The sequence below is a fragment of the Halichoerus grypus genome, chromosome 10 (genome assembly GCF_964656455.1).
Source record: "Halichoerus grypus chromosome 10, mHalGry1.hap1.1, whole genome shotgun sequence".
Taxonomy (NCBI): domain Eukaryota; kingdom Metazoa; phylum Chordata; class Mammalia; order Carnivora; family Phocidae; genus Halichoerus; species Halichoerus grypus.
The window spans coordinates 105917273-105939435 of NC_135721.1; the positions used below are offsets into that span (position 1 = coordinate 105917273).

General features: G+C 38.6%; 1 protein-coding gene across 1 annotated transcript in view; it reads left to right on the plus strand.

The window, feature by feature from the left end:
* The first annotated feature begins 20071 nt into the window (after nt 1–20071).
* TMX4 (thioredoxin related transmembrane protein 4) overlaps nt 20072–22163 on the plus strand; it is a 45709-nt gene continuing 43617 nt past the window's right edge. Inside the window, exon 1 of the mRNA XM_036122368.2 lies at nt 20072–20442. Coding sequence (XP_035978261.1) covers nt 20270–20442 — 173 coding nt within the window. The 5' untranslated portion in view covers nt 20072–20269. The remainder of the gene's footprint in view (nt 20443–22163) is intronic.

Genomic DNA, 22163 nt, shown 5'->3' on the forward strand with positions numbered 1-22163 from the left:
GATATAATTTCATAATGTAATGAATCATTTATCTTTTAAATGCACACTGTCCAAACTTGTATATGGAGTACATGAAGGCTCCCATTTCCCCAGAGCCTTGCTAAAGGTGATATAATACCACTGTTTTGTTGTGTTGTTTTTTTTGTTTTGTTTTGTTTTGTTTTTGCCAAAAGGGTAGGGTCATTATTGTTGCATGCCATTAATCTGATTTCTAGTGTGGTAAAATATCTCTTCATATTTTTGCTAGATGTTCTGTTTTGACTATGCATGGCTTACTCATATATCTTGCCTATTTTTCTATTGATTGTCCACTCTTTCCTTTATCCTTTTATATTATTGATATTAATATCTTATAGATTTTTGACAGGGCATTTAAATTTCTCCCAAACTTTGTCGATGATGTCCTACACCAGACTTTTTGAAGATGTAGCGTAAGGAAGGGATCCAACTTTATTTCCACATGCTTATCCATTTTTCCTAACACTATGCCTTCTAGTAAACAAGTCATCATTTCCCTACTGATTTGAGGTGCCACCTCTATCCTATGCCACATTCCCATACATACACAAATCTGTTTTTGGAGATTTCTATATGGTTCCAAAACATTGTTCTTATTATTATGACTTTATAGCATGTCTTTATTTCTGGTGAAATGGAATTTCACCTAAAGCCTAGGGTTCTTGCCCTCGGGAGTATTCTTGCCTAGAACAGAGACTTTTTTTTTTTTTTTGCATTTTTTAATTTTATCATGTTATGTTAATCACCATACATTACATCATTAGTTTTTGATGTAGTGTTCCATGATTCACTGTTTGCATATAACACCCAGTGCTCCATTCAATACATGCCCTCTTTAATACCCATCACCAGGCTAACCCACCCCTCTCCCCTCTAGAACCCTCAGTTTGTTTCTGAGAGTCCATAATCTCTTATGGTTCATCTCCCCCTCCGATTTCCCCCCCTTCATTTTTCCCTTCCTACTATCTTCTTCTTTTTTTTAACATATAATGTATTATTTGTTTTAGAGGTACAGGTCTGTGATTCAACAGTCTTACACAATTCCCAGCACTCACCATAGCCCATACCCTCCCCAATGTCCATCACCCAGCCACTCCATCCCTCCCACCCCCCACCACTCCAGCAACCCTTAGTTTGTTTCCTGAGATTAAGAATTCCTCATATCAGTGAGGTCATATGATACATGTCTTTCTCTGTTTGACTTATTTCACTCAGCATAATACCCTCCAGTTCCATCCACGTCGTTGCAAATGGCAAGATCTCATTCCTTTTGATGGCTGCATAATATTCCATTGTATATATATACCACATCTTCTTTATCCAATCATCTGTCGATGGACATCTTGGCTCTTTCCATAGTTTGGCTATGGTGGACATTGCTGCTATAAACATCAGGGTGCACATATCCCTTCGGATCCCTACATTTGTATCTTTGGGGTAAATACCCAGTAGTGCAATTATGGGTCATATGGTAGCTAGAACACAGACTCTTTTGAGGTGGCAGACACACAACTAGTTACGCATGTTCTCCCTCTTATCTCTTCTTTTTTAAAATTTACATAATCGTTTGTGTGTGTCAATTTTCTCATGTAAATTTAAGACTAAGTTTTTTAGTTTCTTAAAATAGCCCATGGGGATTTGATTGGAACTTCTTTGAGATTTTAGAGTGAGTTAGGGGAGACAAACATTTAAAAAATATTGAGCTTTTTTTTTTTTTTTTTTAAAGAAAGAGATTATCTCTTCACTCAGAATGCATACAACTCATCTGAAAGCTATGGGGCATGTTCAGTATTTCTTAGTGGTTATTTTTTCTAGCCCAGTTTTCTGTTTGTGCTAGTTGTGGCATTTTGTATTTTTTCCAGTCATGTATCAATTTAGAAGCCTGCTGGACGATGAGAAGCATTTGGCCACCTCACCCCATTGCCTCCACGGATAGCCAACACCAGTAGTCAGATGAGGCAATGGTAGGCCAACCCCAGCTGACCAGCAAAAGATTGCAGAATTTCCCAGCTTACCCACATACTCACAAGCAATACTAAACAGCTGTGTATTACACACCAAAAGACAACTGACGTACTTTGTTTATTTCAGAGATCTCTGAGATGTGAGATCAGTTTTCAAATTCACTGGTCTTGCTCTCTGCCATGCCCAGGTTTGAGTTGGGGAATGGGGCCAACAGGCTTTACTAGTTTGATCGTTTTTTATATTTGTTTTCTCTCTGAGTAGAGTAAAGAGGAACTTGTCCTTTTATATTCCAAGTGATACAGAAAGAATACGGGATTGTATTACACCTAGAGCCCAGAGTTGCTACCCCTATAGAGAGAAAAGTCTGGTCTAGAACAGAGAGGCAGCAGACCCAAAGCTGGGAAGGCAAAACCCACCCCTGTGCCATCGGTTCTCAATGACTGGGGGATCAACACCAGCCCTGGAGCCCAAAACTCGAAGTTAAGATTACTACCTTTAGGGAGAGGACCAAAAGCAGAGTAAGTGCAGGCTGACCAATGCTTGGCCTTGCAATTGATGATAAAGAAAGGGCTTAAGAAATCCTATGATCAATATGTCTCTTCCATTATTAAAAAAAAAGTAATCAAAGTATGTTTTATTTCAGAGAAGGGAGCCATCTACTAATTTAACAGATTCTATAACCCAAAGAACCCAAGCAATAAAAGATTGGACATTTTTATATTTCTCAAATTTTCATAAGTATTTTATAGTGCAAGTGCATTATTTAATTTTAATATTATAAAGTGTCCAGATGTCATGTAAACTCAAATGTGAATTACTCTTCATTTAAAATCTTCATTGCACTTCTCTTTTTCCATGAGTTTTCATTTTTCCATTTACTGTGCTTTAGAGGCGTTTAAATTAAGCAAGTCTTACTCTTTGCTCCCACTTCCTTTGTTTCTCTTCTCAAACTCATCTGTTCCCTTTAAGTGTCCTTTCTGTTGCTCTTCTGTATGTGCCTTTCATATTTTCCTCCAAAATCTACCATCTACCTTAAGAGATTAAATCTCTTTAAAAAAGATGAATCTTAATCTGAAAAATCTTTTTCAGTCTTAAGAGATTAAATCTTTTTTCCTTTAGGATAATTATTTGGCTCTTGTAAATTCTAGTCTTTTTTAATTAACTGCATGAAAAATTTATTTTAAAAATATGAAATGTGCCTGCATCTCTTGTGTGGCACCAAAAAGTAAGGAAATGCCCAAAGGAGGATGTGGTCATGTTGTAGAGACGCAGGCACCAACTTGAAGAGGCTCCCAACCACCAAAGCTAGGTCAACTGGAGCAAATAAATAAAGAGTTACAGTATTGGATTATATCCCAGAGAATATGACATCTCCACGCCGATAGAAAAATAGTTGAATAAATGAATCGGTGAGGGAAAATGGAAAGCTCTACCTAGAGGAAAATTCTAACTAATAAATGTAGAAGAAATGAGGGAATAGAAAATCACGACTAGGAAAACACCAGAGAAATAACTATTGCAGGCAGGACCCACTGATACATGCTAGAAGTAGAAGGCAAAATTTGAGAAGCAGGTTTCTGCACAGTCTCAAAGTGTCCGCCCCAAGATATTAATTAATTGTAAGAGGAAAAACAGTAACTTTATGGAGCAGAAACCTGGCAGACATCACCTTAACCACAGGACATATTTTCATCACAAACCGCCTGATACAGGATGCTCTGAGAAGGGCATGGCATCACTTGTGGGATGTTCTTGCCAAAAATGCAGAACCTCGGTCTTATCATGGGAAAACATCGCACAAGCTCAAATCAAGGAATAGTCTACCTGCCAAGGTTATAGAAAACAAGGAAAGACTGAAGAACTGTTACAGATTGAAGAGGACCAAGCAGGCATGACAGTTAAATGCAATGTAGGACCTTGAATTAGATCTTGAAACAACAAAAAAATGGACATTAGTGGAAATGCTGGTCAATGTCAAATGAGGCAGCTTAGTTAATGATACTGTATCAAGATTCCTCTCCTGGTTTTGGTAATTTTAGCTGTTAACATTAGAAAAATCTGAATGAGGGGCAAATGAGAGCTCTCTGTATTATTTTTATAATTTTTCTATAAATCTAAAATTATTTCAAAATAAAAAGTTTGTATTTATAAGTATATGTAAGTATGTGTACGCATCAAACATTAGTTTTCTCTCTCTTGGAGTTACATCATGTACTTGTGTTAGCTCTTATTATTTCTACTTACCAGGAAGGAAAAGGCCCCTCATTTTTTTATGCCCCTTAAGCTAAGCTCCACATTTGTACTTGAAGAACAACAACAGCAAGAAAACACCGAGACCTTCTAAATATGTATTATCCAGAAGCATGTAGTTTATTTTCCGCCCACACCAGAGAACGAAGAGGGAGGTTATGGTTTAGAGTTTTTATGGCTGCCTTGATGTTCTATCAATTTTTCCGAAACTGATTTAAAAAGTAATGAAACCCATTACCCATCTCTCCCTAAGTGGGGCAAACTCCAGCCTTTCTCTGGAGGTCTCCATCCTGTGATGGTGGTGCTGTTGTGTGAAGGGCTGTGTTGGGAGAGGGACGGGACTAAGAGAGTGAAATAAGAGTTGAAGAGAGGACAGAAGCCTCTGGGGAAGGGGGGGAAATCTTCACCTAATCATCCTATTTGGGAGCTCCACTTGGCTGCTCCAAAAGCCCTCTGTGCTCTTCAGTTCTGGCTCATACTTACTATTGTGCTTTGACTAAATAATTAAGCATCTCTCACTTAGTTAGCATCTCCTGAGGGCAGTAGTCCAATTGGGTGACAGTCAGACCACTGCTCTTGAATACTATTTATCTTTGTTATAAATGAGTCAAGATGTAAATACCTACATATTTACCCGAAGAGGTTCTCAGCGTGGGCAATTTTGACCACCATCCCCTGCCCCGCCCCAGGGAATATTTGACAATATTTGGATTGTTAGCACTGAGGAGGTGGTACCCACATCTAGTGGGAAGAGACCAGGGACGTTGATAAGCTTCCTACAAGGCACAGCACATCCCCCCACAAAAAGGATTATCTGGTCCAAAATGTCAGTATTGTTGAATACCCTAATGACACAGGTTTGTTTGTTTGTTTTTAGGAACTAGGTAAAGAACGGTATCAGAGTTCTCTAGTCCTAAATCAGCTAGTATCTAGTATCACACACACACACACTCACACACACACACACGTCACCACACTGCTAATTTCCGTTTTAACATGTTTGCGTTAATAATGCAAGCTGATCCATTGATTCAGCCTTATTTCACCATAACAATTATAATAAATAATATTTATATAGAGCTTTAAACTATATCAAGCTTTTCCCATGTATTGCCCCATTTGAACCTTGGCTTGGGATGCTATCACAGTGAGGTCATTCCAGCGTAAAGCCCATTAATCTTGTCTGGTAATATAAATTCACGGAACTAGGAGGTCTTAGCAATGATCCGTGCTCCCACAGAAGACACAGAGGTAAATAAGTAAGTTAGCTGATTCTCAGAACCAGCCTTCTAAGTCCCCTGGAGTAAATAGACAAACTATTAATGACCCTGGATTCGGTATCTAATTAAATTTTTGGCAGTCAGCAAAAGAAAATCAAATCAGGTTGTTGCTATGAAGAGACACAACAATGTTTACTCTTTGATTTTTCCCATTTTAAGAAAAGTTAAGAAAAAAATTATGACTATTAAGAAGGAAGCTATTTTCTGTTCTGTTTTGTTGTAAATATAATACAGCTGTATTTATTAGACGGGAAGAGGAACTTACATTTTCCTAAAATTGTCTTGTTTTAATTTTCATCAGGCCGTCTTTTCCAGCTACCGCTAAATGCTAATGATTTCCAAACACATTTCCTCGTGGTTCAGAATCGTATTAACTCTCTCATGTTCAACAACATCAGAAACCAGTGAACAGTTCCCACAGGCCCTCCCCCTTCTCCCTCGGTGCTCCTTTTGATAACACCAGTAGCCTCACAGCCCAGGAAAGTTTAGAGGGCCCACAGATTCCTTCCTGCTTCCTAAAACCGATTTTTAAAATCTCAGTAAGGGCGCTTTTTTTGTTTGTTGTTTTTAACATTCATTTTTTAATTGTGGTAAGATAGACATAACGAAAGTTCCCTTTTTGAATCATTTTAAGGTGTATGACTCAGTGCTCTTAATTACACCCACAAGGCTGTGCAACCATCACCATTATCTTTAGCCAAAATTTTTCTGTCATCCCCAACCAGAATCTCTACGCATTAAGTAATAATATCGATCCCTCCCTCCCCAGGCCCTGGTAAATCTCTAATCTACTTTCTGTCCCTACAAATTTGCCTCTTGTCCATATTTCATAAAAGTGGAATCTTACAATATTTGTCCTTCTGTGTCTGGCTTATTTTACTTAGGTTAATGTTTTTAAGGTTCATCTACGTTGTTCCATGTATCAGAACTTCATTCCTTTTATGGCTGAATAATAAATGTGGAGGTACCACATTGGACTTATCCATTCATCTATTGATGGAGAGTTGGGTTGTTTCCACCTTTTTGGCTATTTGAATCATTCACATAGAAGTATCTGTTTTAGTCCCCGTTTTAAATTCTTTTGGGTATATACCTATGAGTGTAATTTCTGGGTCATATGAATATATATATATATATACACACACAAATACATATAACACACATATTATATAATATATATTTTACACACATATTATATATAATATGTATTATACACACGCAGAGAAAACATTTTCAACATTCTAATGGGATGTATATATTTTACAGAAATAAGGAAAATGTGTACACAATTGGATATTTCAAAGTTATCTGCAAATATATCAAAGCATTTATGAATTTCTGGGAATTATTATTTTTAAATAATTTTAATATTTAAAAACAAACCATAGCAGACCTTTCTTATCCTTCAGAGATAAGTAAGTTAATAGAGGAATAATTGAAAGAACTACATCAAAGACTTATGGAAAGATTTGGAAGACATTTTCATTATTAATTTGATAGCTTATTTTTTTTTATAACACAGCTGCGATGGGAAAATGGATAGATATTGGCCACAATTACGATGGTAAAACTATAGAGGGGTTTCTTGGTACAATCAAATAATATTTTATAAAAGATTGAATTCCATATCTTATCTAACTCAGTGCCCCAAGATTGAGCATACATATCTCCAATAAAAATAAATTGTGATAAAAAAAAAATGTGTGTGTTCTTTGGTGATTCTCAAGATATTTCATCATATAGGAGTATTTGAATTTTAATTTGAGAACCTTGAAGACCAAAGCCCCTTTAAGACCAAACAAGTGAGTAATGTTAGAATGTCAGGCACTATGTTAGGTTAAAACACCTTGTTTAATGTCCCTACATTGTATCACATGGGTCATTGTCTGCTCTGCTTGTGCAAGAATAAAAGAACCCTGTTGTCAGCACAAAACAGATGTACGAGCTTCACCTCCAGAAATCTCAGGCACCTTCCATGCCATCCAAGTCTGCTCCAGTTCATGCCCCTTTCCTGGGGCCGACAGTCACTTGTCCCATGAATGCTGGAACCTTCCTCATGGCCACCATAAAACAGCCAAGCAGGCTCATCAGGAGTTCTGACTCCTGCAGCCACCTGAAGATTTCAATAAAACATCACACCACAGGGCTTGGATTATGGCATCCCAAGAGGCAGCTGAAAGAGCCAAATGATGCCACTTGGCAGCATGGGGGGTTATATTCCACTGAGGCAAACTTTAACAGTGGGGAAGAGATGTGTGAAGCCCTGCCTATGTATTTTCTTTTTTTCCTCCCTCTGAGGGACTGGTCTGATGCATGGAATATCTTTTCTTTGGCAATCCAGGATATCCCATGCCAGCTAGATGCATCTGCTGATTACCATGGTTCTGTACCTCCTTGTACCTCATGTCCCTTCTTTCCCTTACCCTTACTGCTCTAGATTTTCACTACCCCCAAATTAAGTATCATTGCTTTCATCCTGGCCTCAGGCTCTGTTTTCTAGGGAATCTGGGCTGAAATGGTTGGCATTGATATTCCCATTTTAAGATGAGGATAATATTAGTAAAACTCAGAGAAGTTGAACAACTTTGAAGTCACATAAATAGCAAGTGGCAGGCCATGTCCAGCCCAAATCCTAGGTCTGTAACATACTACATCTGATCTGCATCGAAGACAAATTAGTTACGTCTTGCAAAGGCAGTAAATTGACAAAGACAGGCCTAGTATGATAATGTCCTGAAACCTAGCCATCTCCAGAAAGCACAGTAAAATACAATGGTTGAACTTAAAAATGGAAATGTCATTAATACATTCCGAAAGAACATAAAATCCACTAACACATCTCAGAAGGAAAAAGAAAATAGGCTGTTATTAGGCAGAACTCCAAAACCAAACACAAGGATCTGTACTGTTCCTAGCCAAAGGATTTTAATCTTGTTTTACTCTCTTGCTGGGTCCCAATCTTCCCTGTGCCAAATGGTCCATTACAAAAATTAAACTGGCAATGTTTAAGTATAGCATAAAAGCATTTTTCTATGAATGTGGACAAAATAAGAATCCATATATATTATATTGTACTAGTTATAAACCGCAGCTTCTCATTTATCACTTTTGCTATTTGTGTTTATATAATCATTTTTAATGGGTGATACATTCATATGGACCAAAAGGACATTCAGTTTAAAATCTCCATCTTACTCCATTCCAAGCTATCTAACTTCCCTAAGACACTGTAGTGTGTCCTTCTGGGAGGAAGAAGTTAAATTAACTGCTCGAAATCTGCTTAGTCCCTTACAGAGGACATGGAAAAGGCAGGGGACTTGGTCTAACTTCTATTATCTGGACCTGCAAGTAAATAGACCTACTGATATTTTTAGGAGGAAGAGGCATTGTCTTGAAAAGGTTCTTAGCATGTAGTCCCTGGCTAAGGACAGCCTATGGGAAGCAGAGCCCTGAGTCCCTGAGGTGGCTCTCCTGGGAGAATGTCAGGTAGGCTATACCTGGGTATAAAATAGAGATGTTTCATAATGAAATGCTCCCACTGTGGGAGGTGATTCTGTGAACCACACATAGAGAGAGCATTTCTAGATGATGGAGTGTCAGCCTCCATGACTTCACACACCTCTCTCGGCTTCATCTGAGCATTTTGATTGTGTGGGCCCTTTTTTTAAAAAAAAAGATTTATTTCTTTTTTTATTTTAGAGAGAGAGAGCACATGTTGGGGGGGGGTGCAGAGGGAGAGAGAGAATCCCAAGCAGATTCCTCACTGGGTGCGGAGGCCGACTCAGGGCTGGATCCCACGACCTGAGCTGAAATCGAGAGTCGGATGCTTAACTGACTGAGCCACCCAGACACCTCCCGCCCCCTGCCATTCTTAATAAAGCTTGACGCTGAGAAATATCTCTGTGATTCATGGCCGTCTGTGGGTTACCTCACCTTCTAAAGAACTTCTATGCATACATATAATACACACCTCTATTCTAACGTCTTTTTTACTTCATTGGTAGTATTTGATACATACTGTTCTGTAACTTGATGTTTTCCTGTTCATTTGAAAATCCCCCCACCAAAAAAAAAAAAAAAAAAAAAGCAAGCAACAGACAAACAAGAAACCAAAAACAATGACAAAAGGGGAGGGGATCACTTATAATAGCAGCGAAATCTGTTTGTTGTGTGGTTTTTACATTTTCTGCATTAAGCAAGTCTTGGGGAAGAGAATGGAGTAAACACAAGCTGTGTTGACAGGGGTGGGTGGAAACAGGTGTTTTCATACATCACTTAGGGGAGCATAAGCTGAGACAATCTCTGTGAACGACCTTCGGGCCACGGCTGTCAAAGTCACAAACACATATTTCCTTTAAGTCAGCATTTCTGCTTCCAGCGAACTATCCTACAGATGTACTTGCATATGCACAGCACATTATGGGTACAAGATTATTCACGGCAACACAGTTTAAGAAAGTAAGTTTAGAAACAATCTAAATGCCATCAACAGAAAACCGATTAAATTTGCATAATACCAAAGCTGTAAAAAAAAAATGAGGAAGCTCTTTATACACTGCTATAGAGTTATCTATAAACTATATTAGTGACAGCCACAGACAGCAAGATTTCTTTATTGACTGCTAGGAAATTGTTGTATACATATTTCAAGGGGTTTTTGTGTGTGTGAATGACCACACACGTATTTTTCTAAAACGATATCCTACTATGTGTGCTATTTTATAACCTACCTTATTTATTACATTTTCTAATATGATCAACATTAATTTATTTTAAATAAATTTCAGAAATAAGGCATTTTCAAGTGCTTTATTTCAAGTAACATACACATATGGAAAAGCCTACAAACTGCAAGTGTATGGTTTAATGAGTTATCCCCAAATGAACAAACCCACTTCTGAACACCTACATCTCTACTTATACTCTCCTGACTTGTTCATGAATTCATAGCCTTTTTGGAATAAAATCCCATTTTAACAAATGGACGTGTTATCTATATATTACAAACTTAGTATTTCAGAGATCGCAAAATAGTTTCCATTAGAAATATAGGGCCAGCTATGACTTTAATTTCTGACGAATCAACTGGAACACATTTTACAGTGGCCTTCTTATTAAAACATCACTAGATCATTTACAAATCTGAGCATGTGAAGGGTCTATGATGGGATGATACATCTGATGCTGAAACTATTCATATAAACTCACAAGGCTACAAGTGATAAAGGTCTTTAAGGAATTAAGGACCATGATTTCTGAATATCTTTTCTATGGTTATGCTGAGCTATTATCTACCAACTTTATCATTAAATAGGCTTTCAACAAGGACATATGCAATGTGAAAGAAATGAATAAGGAAGCATTTAAATATTAAACGATGCTTTAAAAACCGGTGGTGAAAATTGTATTTCTTAAAAATTTAGTATTCTATAAATATATAAGTGTATTATTGGAAGAAAAAATCAAAAATAGGAAAATTTTTTCCTGAAAGATCTTCTCAAATATAAGTAATTATATTCACAAATGTAAGTGATAATTACAAATACATACATGTAAGTGCTCTTGTTAGCGTGTTGTAATTGAAGTTTATGACTGGTGTGTTTTGTCAGTGCATAGGAGAAAGCCCACAGAGTCCTTGGCTTGTCAGTGAGGTTCCAGCCTTCACCTTGCCTGCTGAGGTGAACTTGGGCTTGTCTCCCCCAGTCTTGTTTTCTCTCCCATCTTTGAGTGAGTCTGTAACTTTACCGGCACTTGTGAAGGAAGAGAGGAGTAAGGGGCTGAATCTAAGAAAGGAAGATATGTCTTTCAGGTACGTGTGTGCCAAAGACTTGGGAGGGACTTTGATGTATGAGGAATTGGGTGGGAGGAGAAATTAAATTTTATTTTTATTTTTACTTTTTTAAGAAGCATTATGTGTCTTAAGTTTCCCTTTCATAAGACTTGAGAAATACGAACAGGGTTATTTTGACATTACTTTTGGGCGTGGCACTGTGCTCTTGCTTCATACCTGAACCATGTGGTTTATAACTTTACGCAAATCATGAATTGCAAAGCTGAGATTTACTATATATGTAGCATTAACTAACAAATCTTTGCCAATTTAATATTTAAATTCAGCTTATGTTTGTCATATCATCCAAGATATAGTGTATATGAAACACTATACTGTATTAATTCTTTCTCTTGGATCTTGACTGAAAGTTTGTTTGTTTAAAGATTTTATTTATTTGAGAGAGAGAAAGAGAGAGCATGAGCAGGAGGGTGCAAGGGGCAAAGGGGAGAGGAAGAAGCAGACTCACCACTGATCAGGGAGCCCAACGCGGGGATCGATCCCAGAACCCTGAGATCATGACCTGAGCCGAAGGCAGACGCTTAACCAACTGAGCCACCCAGGGGCCCTCGAAAGTTTTAAATCAACAAAATATACTCTATTTCATAAATTAAGATCGAAGAAGATACTGGCAATGTTCCATTTCTTGTGCATTTATATGTGTGTAAATGTTTGGGTGTAGTGAAAGGCTTCTATGACATTTTGGGGCTTTATTGTGGGAGGCTGTCATGTGCATTGTAGAATATTTAGCAGCACTCCAGGTCTTTGCCCACTAGGTAGGTACCAGTAACATCTCCCCCCCACAAGTGGTGACGACCAGTGTCTCCTGACACTGCCTACTGCCCTCTAGGGGACAAAGTCACCTCCATTCTCCATTGACAACCACTATCCTAGTAATTTTCTGCTAAAAATCTCCACTACCAGAAGAGTGCTTGTTTATTCCTTCATAATAACCCACACAATTTTTACTTGAACCAGCCCCCTTTCAACCTAAGTGAAAAGTGGTGGGGTGTTTGTTGCACCTTCTCCTAGGAGGAGTGTTTTCTGTCACCCTTCCAAATCCTGGGTTTGAGGTTGCTTTTATTTCTTTGTTTCGTTATCCCATAGTTCATAGAATAGGACTTTTTATTTATTTTATTTTATTTTTTAAAATTCCAGTATAGTTAACACACAGTGTTATACTAGTTTCAGATCTACAATATAGTGATTCAACAGTTCCATACACCACCCTGTTCTCATCGTGACAAGTGCACTCCTTAATCCCCATCACATGTTTAACCCATCCCCTCCTCCCCTTTGGTAACCATCAGTTTGTTCTCTATAGTCAAGAGTCTGATTCTTGGTTCTTCGCTCTGTTTTTCCCTTTGCTTATTTGTTTCTTAAATTCCACATATGAACGAAATCATATGGTATTTGTCTTTCTCTGACAGACTTATTTCACTTAGCATTATACTCTAGCTCCATCCATCTTGGTGCAAATGGCAAGATTTCATTCTTTTTTGTTGTTGAATAATATTCCAGTGTAAATATACCACATCTTCTTTATCCATTCATCAATGGATGGACACTTGGGCTGCTTCCGTAGTTTGGCTATGGTAAATAATGCTGCTATAAATATAGGGATGCATGTATCCTTTTGAATTAGTGCTTTCATATTTTTTTGAGTAAATACCCAGTAGTGCGACTATTGGATCATAGGTTAGTTCTATTTTTAACTTTTTGAGGAGCCTCCATACAGTTTTCCACAGGGGTTGTATCAATTTGCATTCTGAAGAGGACTTTTAATTACCTTCAATGGCGCGATTGAATTCTCTCTTTTGTGTTACATAGAATAAGATCAACGGAGGAAGTCTTATACTTTCCAATTAAACATCCAAAAATAAAGCTAGTTTACTATTTCGGGCCTGTTAGTATGGGAAAAACAAGCATTTTTAAGTGTTACTTAGATTTATTTCCATTTTTATTGGTAAAAAAAGGTGAAAAAAGAAGCTGAAAACTTGACAGCAGTGCATGTTTTATATTAAATGTTTTCAAGTACGTGTTGTCTTTTATATAAGTGCATTTTGAGAAAAAAATTAGTGTTGTAATTCACGAGGGTTTAGGCAGTGTCATAAATCTGTCATGGAACATATGGAAAACGTCATTTACTTACGTTGGAAAGAAGATTGTTGCCACAGCCCAACACCTGTACCAAATCCACACACTTAAAAACTGAAGGGTGTGCGTGAGCGCGTGCATGTGCAGCAGCGGATGCAGACAGTAACTCAACACCAGTTACACTTACATGTAAGAATTCACTTCAAAGCATATATATGTCCTTTGGTTATATTTCAAAAAACAAAAACAAAAACCTTCAAACAAAAGAAATTTAGTAAGTGCCTAAAAGCACAGGATTAAATCAAGTGTAGTATTTTAAGTTCATAAATATGCAAAACACATACACAGCCACTTATGATCATATATTTTAAAGTATTTTAGAGTTTTTATTTTTTTTATTTTTATTTTTTTTTAAAGATTTTATTTATTTATTTGAGAGAGAGAATGAGAGACAGAGAGCATGAGAGGGAGGAGGGTCAGAGGGAGAAGCAGACCCCCCGTTGAGCAGGGAGCCCGATGCGGGACTCGATCCCGGGACTCCAGGATCATGACCTGAGCCGAAGGCAGTCGCTTAACCAACTGAGCCACCCAGGCGCCCTAAAGTATTTTAGAGTTTTTAAATCTGTGTCTTTAGTATTTAGAATATTGTTAAGGGGACACATTTTATTAAGTGGTAGGACAGTATTATTTATCAGTGTTCGCAGTGGGGTCCTGGAGTCATCTTGTATCAGATTTTACAAGCCTAATAATATGTTTTCAGAAATTTTACCAGCTGGTGGACATCAACTTGGTAATCTGAATTCAGCCATGGTGGCAGAACGTAGAACACAGAAATTAGCAAACTCAACAGATCAGGGCTTCCCAGCCTCAGGGAGGTCGATTCTTAAACATCTACCACCACACCACTGAGCTTAGCCTAAAAGGATGTTACATAGACTCTATCTTACTTTATTTATAATTTTGAAGTATTCTGTTTATTCGTTAGTAGTAAATTGTATTAGTGACTTTGTGAAATATAGACTTTTGTTTTAGTTACATTTTAGTTACATTTTCTCTTACAGAACAGACCTTGACCCTCTCCCACTCCCCCTGCTTGTGTTCCTGCTCTCGCTATGTCTCTCTCTGTCAAAAAAATAAATAAAATCTTTAAAAAAAAAATAAAATAAAATATACTTTCCTGATCAGCGTTAGACTCAAGCAAATTTCCATTTTCACCCTCCATTTTTATTTCTTCTTCTATGGATATTTATAATCTTTTCTATTTTCCTATTGGATTGTATGTCTTTTTCTTAATTATTAGTAGAACTTCTTGAATTTTACGGATATGAAAACTTTGTGCATTATGTAAATTTCAGGTCATTTTGCCCGGTTTGGCTTAATTTTATTTTCACTGTGTGGCAAACTTACCAGAATCCTTTTATGGCCTCAGTGTTTCATGTGTTACTTAAAAAAGCTTTGCCCACCAGAAGATTATAAAAGTATTCTCCCAAAACTTTTTAAAGAACGTTTGTTATTTTGTGCTTTTTTCATTTGAAATCTATTTGGTGTATAAATTAAGGTAGAGATATATATATTTTTCTTGATGAAGAGGAAATTGTCCTAACACTACTGGGCATTATAAGTGTACATCAATTTTCAGTTCCTAAGGACAACCACCATTCCTAGAAATTGGGCTGTCTTAAGATTCGTTCCGGCCAATGGACTATGAGCTGAACTGGTACGTGTTACTTCTGGACTAAGGAGGCCAAAAAAGCTTCTTCTTCTTTTTTTGCTTTTAAGATTTTATTTTCATTGGGCCCCTGGGTGGTTCAGATGGTTAGCATCTGCCTTTGGCTCAGGTCATGATCCCAGGGTCCTGGGATCAAGCTCCACGTCGGACTCCTGGTTCAGCGGGAATCTGCTCCTCCCTCTCCCTCTGCCACTCCCCCTGCTCAGGCTCTCTTTCTCTCTCTCTGTATCTCTCTATCTCAAATGAATAAATAAAATAAAACAAAAAGATTTTATTCTTAAGTAATCTCTACAACCAACTTGGGGCTTATACTTACAACTCTGAGGTCAAGAATCGCATGCTTTACCAGCTAAACCAGCCAGGAGCCCCAGGAAGCCAAAAAAAGCTCTTGAAGCCTTTTGTTTTTCTCTTTCTCTGCTATGATCATGGAGGAGGCCTCATGTTGAGATGGAAGGCCATAAGATTGAAGAAGCCTATATTGTGTAGACCCTGCCCAGGCTTCAGCTTCTCTAGAGTCTCCTAGGTCCAAGGTGGAATTTGCATGGTGGAGACATGAGCTTTCTGAGTTAAGCCTTTGATATTTGCGGGGCTGTTTGTTACTGCAGCCTAAGTCTACCTTTTCCTGACTAAAACACCACCTTTCACATACATATCCATAAACATATAGTTTTGTTTCTTGAGTCATCACTCTGATCCATTTACCTATTTGCTTCTCCTTATACTAATTCCTCAATTTTATTGTCACTTTATAGCATATATGTATGCTATAAATATATATATATATTTTTACTTTATATCATATTTTAATGCCTGAGGGGGCAAGATTTACATCATTGAGCTTTTTAAAAATCCTTGCCTAGTCATAAGCATTAACTTTTTAAGGCAGATTTTTAGAACTCTGTATAAAAGATCTTGGCTGTACTTTGCATCATATTGCATTAGATTTACAGATTAATTTGGGAAAATTGACATCTCTACCATATGAGGCCATCCTGCTTTTTCCATATGTCTTGCATGTTTCTTCAGCTTTTCTTTTTTTTTTTTTTTCCTGATAGATTTTTGCTCTTCAATAAGATCTTTGTCCATATTACATTTTAAAATTATTCTTACTGGTGTATAGGAAGAGAATTGGTGTGTGTATATTTCTCTTTTATGTAGCCTTCCTGAGCTCCCTAGTTTTGAAAAGAATTGGTTGATTCTCTTTCCCCTAAAGAGGGTCCTGGGATTGTTATTTCTTAGAGACTTAATCCTTCTTCTGAATTTGTTTCTAGTCACTAACCTGGGACAATTCAGTGTATTTCCATTCCTCATGGTTTCTCCTACTATCTGTTCTAGGAAGTGTCCTATTTAAATTCTCCCTCTACCTCTTGTTCCTGTAAGGCATTTAGCAAATCTGTTTGTGTAATTAAATTCCTGTACTATTATTACTCTATGGACTAATTTTATAGCACTACCTAGCTTATTTAACATTTCTGTATTGGTTTCACCATCCTCAATAGGAAAACTATTACATATTGTTTATTTACCTTCTTACTATGGAGTTTGTAACCTGAATATAATCTCTTTACCTCTCCTTGATTATCCTCTTAATATCAAGTCCTGAGTTATCAATTTTAGCAAGGTCTTTTCTTGTTACTATGTGTTAAAAGTTTCTAAATTTATGGAATATATGGGTTGGAATATATGTTCTTACCTCACTTGGTAAATTGTTTTCTTAAATTGATTATTCAATGAGTAAAAAGTGTTCAGAGTACAAAAGATATCTTACTCATATGAGTATGTTTATATAAATCTTACCGCATTTTTTTGAGTCTTTTTGGAATAAGTTTAACAAAAATCCTGTGAAGTCCCATGAGTACTTAAATACTATGGCATCAAAGCGTGTAGCTTCCCAAAGGCTTGAAAACCATTTTTCCCAATACTTTTTGCCCAAACAAGCACCTAATAGGGCAGATCTACTCATAAAAGGTAAAAGGGGAGAGGTAGTTCCCATGCTGCTTTCTGGAAATGTCACCGCAAAATAACACCTAAGCTATTCTTGACAAAGTCATAAAAAGAAAACACTGGGTTAGTCAGAATGGGTTAGATGATCCTTCAGTGACAAACAATTCCAAATTTTCAGGGTGACTTTTTGATAGATGAAAGATGGCCACAATTTATTTTGGCTGTTTCTTTCTAAGGGGTAAAGTCTAATTCCTCTTCTTTTTAATCTGGGCTGGCCTTTAGTGATCTGTTTAACCAGTAGAATGTAGTGGATGTGACAAGTGTCTTCCACCATATGCAGGAATCCAAGCAAAGACAGCCCAGCCAAACCCTTCAGCCCCCAGAACCATGAGACTTGATATTGTGGTAGTTAGGTAGTAATAGTTAACCTGAATAGGTTTATCATAATGAAAATGTATTTCTTGCCTAGGTAAAATCCCCTGAGAATCCAGGGACCATCTAGGGGAACTGTTCTCCAGGAAGCATCTTAGCAACTTAAGCTTCTCTCTGGTCTTGTGTAATCCTAGACCATGTCTTTTCTCTAAAAGTTTCATCATAGGAGCTTCCTGCTTCCTGCTTCCACTGGAGGGTCTCACATCAGTGATTAAATGCTTCAATCTTCAAGTGGTATATACACATCCTTTCTACTTGCAGAACTTTTACACTGTTGGCCTAACTTCATAGGGGATGTAGAAGTGTACTCCTTTGTGGGCTGGGAAAGAGAAGGGTGCTGGGTGTACATCTACCGCATGTGATGTATCAGTGAGAAACATGCAGATCTGGGGATAGAGGAAAAAGGACATTTGGCTTTTAACTCCCTCTTCAACCATAGAGGAAAAGGGGAAGCAGGGCAGGACCTATTGTCAACCTGACCTCAAGGCACACTCTCAAAGACTTCACCAGGGTTCCTAATGTGCTTGAGGAACGGGAGTAGAGTTACTGGAGTATAGGGGATTGTGGAAATGGCAGCGTGGAAAACAGGCAAAACGGAAGCAGTATTGTGAAGGATTTTGTGTACCAAGAAAAGCAAATTTGACTTTAATCTAGGAAAATTAGAGAGTCTTAGAAGCATTATAGCATGTTGTTGCCTCCAGATAATAAGACATAAGATTTTTAATCATACCATGTGTAAGGCATTATATTTATCCCATTTAATCTTCACAGCCCTCTTACGCAGTTGGTTCTATTATTACCTGCATTTAAACAGAACCTTGGTGTGAACTAGTTTTAGCCCCAAGTCACATAGGTAAGAAGTGCCAGGGCTCAGATACTGATCATTGGACAGCAATTGCCCCCTTACCTGGCTCTGTGCCATCGTGCTACTCGTTTGCTCCCATACATTCTTGCTATGGTCCTTCCTACTGACCTTACTCTGAAGGCCAGGAAATGCAATCCTTGAACACACGTTTTGTGTTAGAAAGAGGAAGAGCTTCAGCAATGAGTTTCTGTTGTGCCTCAGATACTCTCTCTTTTTAACGCTTCATTTTGCAAATTTTCCAGCATACACAAAAGTAGAAAAAAGCGAAAATGAACTTAGCTTCAGCACTGCTTGACGTTGTGTCGCTTATGTTTATCCATCCTCTCTGCACTCCCTAAATTTTATTTCTGGAGTATTATCAAGTGAATTCTAGACACCATATTATTTCACACACACACACACATATCTGTAACCAATAAAGACTTTTTAAAAATATAGTTATAAGACCATTATCACACCCCCAACAAAATTAGTAGTTATTTCTTAATAGCAGAATCTATTTTAAAGAATTTTTTCTACCAATCACGTATCATATACAAAAGCTGCACCAAAAAGAATGATAGAATTCCTGTGTATGATATTTTTTATAAGCAAAATAAAGTGTTTTCTATTGAGTTTATAGGATTGATTTGTATGCAATAACAGTGATTCTTAGTAACACTTATTGCAAGGACATTTTCCAAATTTACAATAATCTGTAAATGTGAGTCTTATATTTTTATAAGGGCTGGCTCCACATAGCGTGGAGCTACTACTAATTAACGCCTAACGCAAGTAAGATCTTCTCTGGAGGCAAAATTAATCTTTCTCTCCTACAGGATTAGAGATCGATCTCATGTGCCCAGCAATACTGTTAGGTTTATAGCTGTCTTTGTTTTAAGCCCAGGACAGAAATCACACTTTTTCATCATGTATTGACCATATTACCTAGTTTTATGCTTTGCACAGCTAACAAATTTTTATAAAGCACACTTTGAAAAAGCTCAGTCACCTTCTAATTGTATTTCAGCCATACAAACTCAGGGTGTGGTTATCTCAAGGTACAGATGCATCTAATGTGTATCTGGAGAGAGATTTGGAAATCATTTAGGCTACTTTCATTTTAGATCTGACGCACTGTAGCCAAGAGAAGTGCGAGATCCATTTAATTGCAACTGCCAATATTCTTTTATTCACTGACTCGTTTTATGTTAGTACTCATGTTTTAGAAGTTCTTTATAAAATTACAATTATTAAAAAATACAATTGCAGAATCTAGTTTCACTATTATCTCCAATTAGGCAGTGATACTTCAATATACACACGCAGTATTTAAATTTTCCTCTCCCTTTCAGCGAGAGATGGCCAAGCATCCTTCTGTTTTCTCATTGTAAATAGGTTTACTCTGCAGTCCATTGTTACTTTCACTACCATTGAATAGGGGATGAATTTTTAAATTAGTGGCCGTGTTTCTCTTTAGAAATCCCCACGCGCGCCAACCCCCGTATTGGAGCCTGGGCACACGAGGTGCCAGTTCTAACTTAAGCAACATTGGGTCATCTGTTTATTTTCGGGAAGGGGGAAGGGGAGGAAGGGCGTCAGAAAGAAAGGGCGGGCGTTGCCCAGGCAACCGACACCCCGGGCAACTGCAAGGCGAGGCGGGAGGGGGCGTGGCCTCAGCGGGCCCAGGCGGATAAGAGGCGGCGCTGGCTTGCCCGCTTCCGAAGCTGGTACAGTTCGTGCGGCCGGGCGGAGGCGGGGCTGCCCGGCACCACCTCCGACTACCTGGGAAGGCCTGGGCTGGCGGGCTAGCGAGGCCCCGGGCCCGCCGCTTCCTGTCCCCACACCCCCTGCCGAGGAGCCTCCCTCCGCGCCCCAACATGGCGGGCGGGCACTGGGGTCCGCTGCTGACGGCGCTCCTGGCCGCCCGAGTCGCGACGGCGACGGAGGGCGGCCCCGAGCAGGCCGCGCTACCGGAGGAGCGGAGCTGGGTGCGGCCCATGACCGCCTCCAACTGGACGCTGGTGATGGAGGGCGAGTGGATGCTGAAATTGTGAGTGTGCCCGCCCGCCCCGCACGCCACACTGCCCTTGTGGGCGCCGCCCTCCCAGAGCCGCGCGGGCGTCTGTGGATCCTGCACTGCCCGTCGAGCTCGACCACTGCTCGCTGGGCGACCTGCGGCGCCGGGGCCGGGCTGCTCACGCTGCGCATGCGCGCCAGGCCCTCCGCGGTGACAGCTGCGGGTGCCGAGCATCGCTCTCCACCCCCCCCACCCCATCCCCCTGCCTTGTTAGCCCCCTGATTTGGGGGAAAGAGTTTTAGGCATGGGGTGAGCAGCTTACCAAGGGAAGGAGGGGTAAATGGAGAAAATCTGTGAAAAAATCGCGTGCTTTTGATATAGGCGTGTACGTAGAGAAGGGCTGCCATTGAATGACATTTACGTATAGTACAAATACGTAGCACGGGCTAGGCAAGGTATTTGTTGAATGAATAATTTCAGCACGGTGAAGGGCAGACCAGTTTGTGCAAAGTAGTTTGGTTTTCATTTTAAAGACCCCGGGATGTCATTGTGAAAAATAAAACAAGAAGATGGGAGTGTTTTTGAAGTTTTAGAACAAGATTTCAAACAAATGTTGATATTTGTTATCATTTTTAGAGGTAGAGATTTCTGGGTAGATATCTTAGTTGTGCTAGTGTAATAAAGAAAAGGACATTCCTAGATTGCCCCTTTTGAACAACAGAAGGTAATTGTGCATAGTGCCTTTGCTTGAAGGAGATGGGAACAATATAATTTTGAGTTAGGAACAGGGAAGTAGCTTAAAATAACTTCTAGGAAGAAAGTGATCATTTGGAAAAAAGCCTTGAGGTAGACAATGGGCAGATGTCTGAACAGGCTTCAGAGACCATCATGGTGGGCTTGCCCGGGGAAAATGAAGAACCTCTGGAGAAATGATCACTGAGACCTTATCTCTTTAGACTGTAGTTTCAGGTAATATACATACTTGATCACTACTATTTGCTGATTAATCTTACCTTGAGGACACAGACACACAGAATTGGATCTTCCCTTTCTTTGTCCAAGACCAAATTTTGATTCTTTCAGTTTAGATTGCAAACAGATGCCTATGGAGTGAAAACGTCACTTGAGAGATCAGGGCCAAAAGTTACAGCTCCCTTAGCAGATTACATTGTTCAGAAAACCATTACCCCTTCAAACATGCATATACCTTTTGGTCACAAAGAAGGGGATTTTTTAGACCTCTAGGTAAAATGCCTTTGGTATCATAATGAGCCAATGAAATGATTAAAGAAATCTGTAGACATGAAAGACTTATTAAACTGCTTAACCACTTTGGATGATGATGAGGAGGTCATTTTCCATTTAAGAGAGAAACTTTTAAGTAAGTGGAGACTTATTCAAGACTGTCATGTTTGTAATAATTGTAAGAATTTTAGACTGCATTTTGTCAGCTAGTACTACGGAAAGTTCTTTTTTAAAATAGGTGCTTACACAATGGAGCTTTCTAGATGTCAATTTTCAGAATAAATCTGACTTTGCGTATGTACATGATGAAGGTCAAAGCAGAAAGGCCTCAACACCTTTATAGCTCCTTTTTGGAATAGCTTTTTTTTTTTTTTTAAGTAAAAGAACTAAGCAAACTAAAGGTGAGCGTAAGCCACATTAAGCTCATAAACAGCAACAGCCAACAATTCCTGTGTTTGGACATGTCGACTGTTCAAATTATACTCTTCATAAATGTACAAGCCCAGACG